Source organism: Abrus precatorius, unplaced genomic scaffold, assembly GCF_003935025.1.
Source record: "Abrus precatorius isolate BTA unplaced genomic scaffold, Abrus_2018 Scaffold8, whole genome shotgun sequence".
NCBI classification, from domain to species: domain Eukaryota; kingdom Viridiplantae; phylum Streptophyta; class Magnoliopsida; order Fabales; family Fabaceae; genus Abrus; species Abrus precatorius.
The window spans coordinates 18,687,554-18,691,516 of record NW_020874428.1 but is presented as its reverse complement, the minus strand read 5'-3'; the positions used below and the strand labels follow the sequence as shown (position 1 = coordinate 18,691,516).

Genomic DNA, 3,963 nt, shown 5'->3' with positions numbered 1-3,963 from the left:
TAAAAAATAAATTTTTAGAATTAAGATTTTACACTTTTAAATTTTGTTTCAAAATTAAATTAATTTTAAATTTATGTTTTACACTTTTAAAAAATAAATTTTGAAGTTATTAACTATTTTTAAAAATAAATTTATAAAAATAAATTTTCTGAATTAAGATTTTACACTTTCAAAAATAAATTTTTTATACTTCTGGAAATTAATATATGAAATTATTAACTATTTTTGGGAAAACAATTCTAGAAATAAAATTTTATACTTCCAAAAATTAGTTTTTCTTACTTCCAACAATTAATTCCTATAATTATTGATGATTTTTAAAAATAAATTTTTGCACTAAAATTAAAAATAAAAAAAATAAAAAAAATTGTTTTTATCGTTATGAAAATTATTATTAAAAAATATTTTTTAATGAATTATTTAAAGGAAAAAAAAGGTGCAAAAAGAAATTCTCTCACATAAATTATCCTTGTAATTTTTTGTTGAAATAATTATTATCAAGTCAACAAACAAAAATTTAGTTTGAACCCATGATCTCACGGGTTGAATTTAGTCAACTTAACATGGGCTTGAGCCCATTATCTCACAGGTTGAATTTAGTCAACTTAACAAGAATTCATGTGAGTTAAAGTAACTTGGCCCAACGTACTTATTTCGTGGTTAAGTTATTCATGTCTTATAGGCTTTTGATTATATTAAAATTGTGTAAATTTTTTTTTTTTATATATAAACAACCAGTGGCAATTTTTAGTAGTTGAATATAATTAAACCTTTTATTTTATTTTGCTTCTTCTAGGGTTTCAAGACATTGTATATATATATTTGATATCATTTATCATTTTCTTTCATTTTCTTACCGCCGTTTTCTTTCATCTTCCTGCTGTCGTTGTTATCGAAAGTATTCATTGCACATCAATTGATTGTAAGTCAAACTTTGTCTAATTATCTTTACTTTTTTTATTATTTCTTCAAAATTAACGACATCTAAGATTTGAAATTATTTTTATGTAAATATTTAGTTAGATCAATTTTTATTATCGTCTGAATTTTGAAATTTTTGTCACTTCAAAGTATAGGTTTTCATTCCAAAACTTTTTTTTTTAGGTCTTGTGTTAAGATTTGTGGAGTGCTTGATTCATTTCATAAATTTGATTTTGTTGCAATTCCTTTTATTGAGGGCTAATTAACTATAGAAATAACTTGTTTGTGATTTTAGAGTGTAATTAGTTGTATATTTGAGGTACAGGGGCGAAATTCTTTTCTGACCATGAAAACTTGTGAGTAATTATGACATTTTATTTTCTTTTTTGGCTTGACAATAAGTAGGCTGCTATGGTGTTTGTTTAACTTCACCTTGACTTGCTACAAATTAACATATTTCCTTTACTCATTTAATAAGTCAAAAGACCCTATGAACTATCATGTGGATGCTTGCATAACAAAGCTTGTGTTGAAAATGACAATTGATTCAATTAAAAAATATATTAAAAAAGATTAGAAAAGACGACTAATTCAGAAGTAATAAGTGACATTTAGACTTTGCTCTTGGAAATCCCTTGCTTTCTTTGTGACTCGGTGCTTTCTTTTTTCATCTACCACTTTATTTGTGTTTTACTCTTTCTAGTCCACTCTCCAGTACTTCTTCTCCCTATACTAGCAAGATGCACGAGGTCAACGCTCTAATCTGAAAGTGCCGAACTAACAAGTCCAAGCTCTGAAAGATTATTCTCATGTGTTATTTTTCAGTCTAGATCTTGTTTATGGCCAAGCAAACTTGGAAAGGCACATGTGCAATAATCAAATCAAAGATTTCATTCATCCTTTTTTAAGCAAAAATTCATTGATCCGTCCAATTCAGATTTGCTTGATTGGGTCACCAGTTTAAACTCAAAACCAATCGGTTCATACCAGTTTAAATTCAAAACCAATTTAATGAATCAATCGAATCAATTATCAAGCTGGTTCAATGGTTCACTGGTCAAATTAATTGGCTCAAATTCAATAACATTGACTTAAATTTTTAATTAAGTATGAAAATATTTGACTTTGGAAAGAGATTGGATTTGTGAATCAAAGATTTTTATTTTTCTTATTCTAGAATGCATTCATTGGTTTCTGGTGTGATTAGGAGACTATTATGACATGCTTGATTGTTGAGAATCATGATCATATATTGCCTTTTGATGTGATTAAAAGACTAGTGAGATGCTTGATTTTACTTTTCTTATTATAGAATGTTCATTCATTGGCTTTTTGTGAATCGTAATTTATTGCCTTACAAATTATTCAAATTCAATAAAATTTGTAAATACATTCACTAATTATTGCAAACAAAGTATATAATACAATGAAATTGAAATTGTAATGGAAGTATGGAACAACATATAGAAAGTTTACGTTGATTGAAGTTTTTATTTTATAAAAGTTGCTAAGTTTATTTTATTCTAAATTTTAGCTAGACATTTTTCTAAGCTTTTTTCTTATTAGATGTCAATGCAGGAAAATATTGTAGTGAATGAACCAGAGATGAATAAAGCAATTCACAGTGATAGCGGAGGAAAAATGGATAGAATCAGTACATTACCTAATTGCATTTTATTATACATTATGGCCTTTATGACTACAAAAGAATCTGTTCAGACTTGTGTTTTGTCCAAAAGATGGAAAGAACTCTGGAAAAGTCTCCCAACCCTAACATTAAGCAACACACACTTTCGAAAGAATAGTTTGTTCAAAAAGTTTATTCACAAGGTTTTGCTCCATCGTGACAATTCTAGTGCCTTGCGTAATTTTTCTATTGAGCATAAAGGGTTTGTTCATTGTCGAATTTTCGGTAATCTCATTGCATATGCTGTATCACATGATGTGGAGCAATTCAAATTTGAAGCTGGAATTTGTTGTTATGCTCGAAACGTTGTGTTTGTTAATTCCTTGTGTCCATGTTACACTTTAAAATATCTTAACCTTTCATTTCGTGGCACTAAAGGAGCAATAATATTTCCCGAAACTCTAGACCTTCCTGAGTTAATAGATTGTCGTCTAAAGGATATTGCATTTTGTTCAAGTGACAGTGGTTGTGCAAAGCCATTTTTAGGCTGTAACAAGTTGAGTACTTTGGTCATTGATAATTGTACCATATATGATGCAGAAATCTGTTGTATGTTTAGTGATAAACTTTTCAATCTGACCGTATGGTACAACCGTTTAACTTATGATCCTGACAAACAAAGGTCTACTCCCAATCTTAGTTCATTTGCCTTCGTCGGTCGTCTTATTACTAGTAATAGTAATCATCAACCCTTCGAGTACAATTTAGGTCTACTTGAAGATGCAAATGTTGAAGACTTTTGCTGGGAAATTTCTTTGGATATTGCTGAAACCTTGAAGAGTTGGTTGAACAGGTTTGGTACTGTAAGCTCATCTAGACATTGTTCACAAACTTCAAAGGTAATTAAATTTAGTATGGTTTTACTATTTATATTTATAAAACTTATAATAACAATTTATGTTTACTTTAAACCTTTGGCAATGATCAATATGTTTATTCACCTTTGATGTGTAGGTTCTCTGCAGTTCATTTTGGTAGCTTGATTTCATGGATGATGAATAGCTTCGAAACACCTATATTACATGGAGTCTTTGAAAATCTCTGCTCTTGTAAAAGATACACCTGTTAAAAGTAGTATTACCATTTAATCTTTGGCAGTGAATCATATAATAACTTTAACTACAGTTTTTTTTTCCTATGTTCCTCTCGTATATTGTTATTTGCTTTCTTACTCAAACAAATTATGCATTGATATATTATAGAGTTTCTTTTAATCTTATATTGCATAGACTTTCGTTATTTTATTTTATTGTTTTTTTAATTCAATTGGAGAATTAAAATGAGGATATTGTTTTCAATTTCTAAATCTTAGGATAAAATACTTTTTTTATTATAACACACACACATATATATAT

At 28.0% G+C, this 3,963-nt stretch overlaps 1 protein-coding gene across 1 annotated transcript; it reads left to right on the top strand.

Annotated features, from left to right (window-relative positions):
* The first annotated feature begins 2,607 nt into the window (after positions 1–2,607).
* LOC113874380 (F-box/FBD/LRR-repeat protein At1g16930-like) lies at positions 2,608–3,586 on the top strand. The gene is made up of 2 exons (XM_027512603.1): positions 2,608–3,447; positions 3,563–3,586. The coding sequence occupies exons 1-2, from the start codon at positions 2,608–2,610 to the stop codon at positions 3,584–3,586; spliced, it is 864 nt and encodes a 287-aa protein (XP_027368404.1).
* Positions 3,587–3,963: the final 377 nt, after the last annotated feature.

Coding starts and splice junctions, on each gene's coding strand:
- LOC113874380 (XM_027512603.1), top strand. CDS start 2,608: ATGGCCTTTATGACTACAAAAGAATCTGTTCAGACTTGTGTTTTGTCC. Junction 3,448..3,562: donor ATTGTTCACAAACTTCAAAG/GTAATTAAATTT, acceptor TTTGATGTGTAG/GTTCTCTGCAGTTCATTTTG.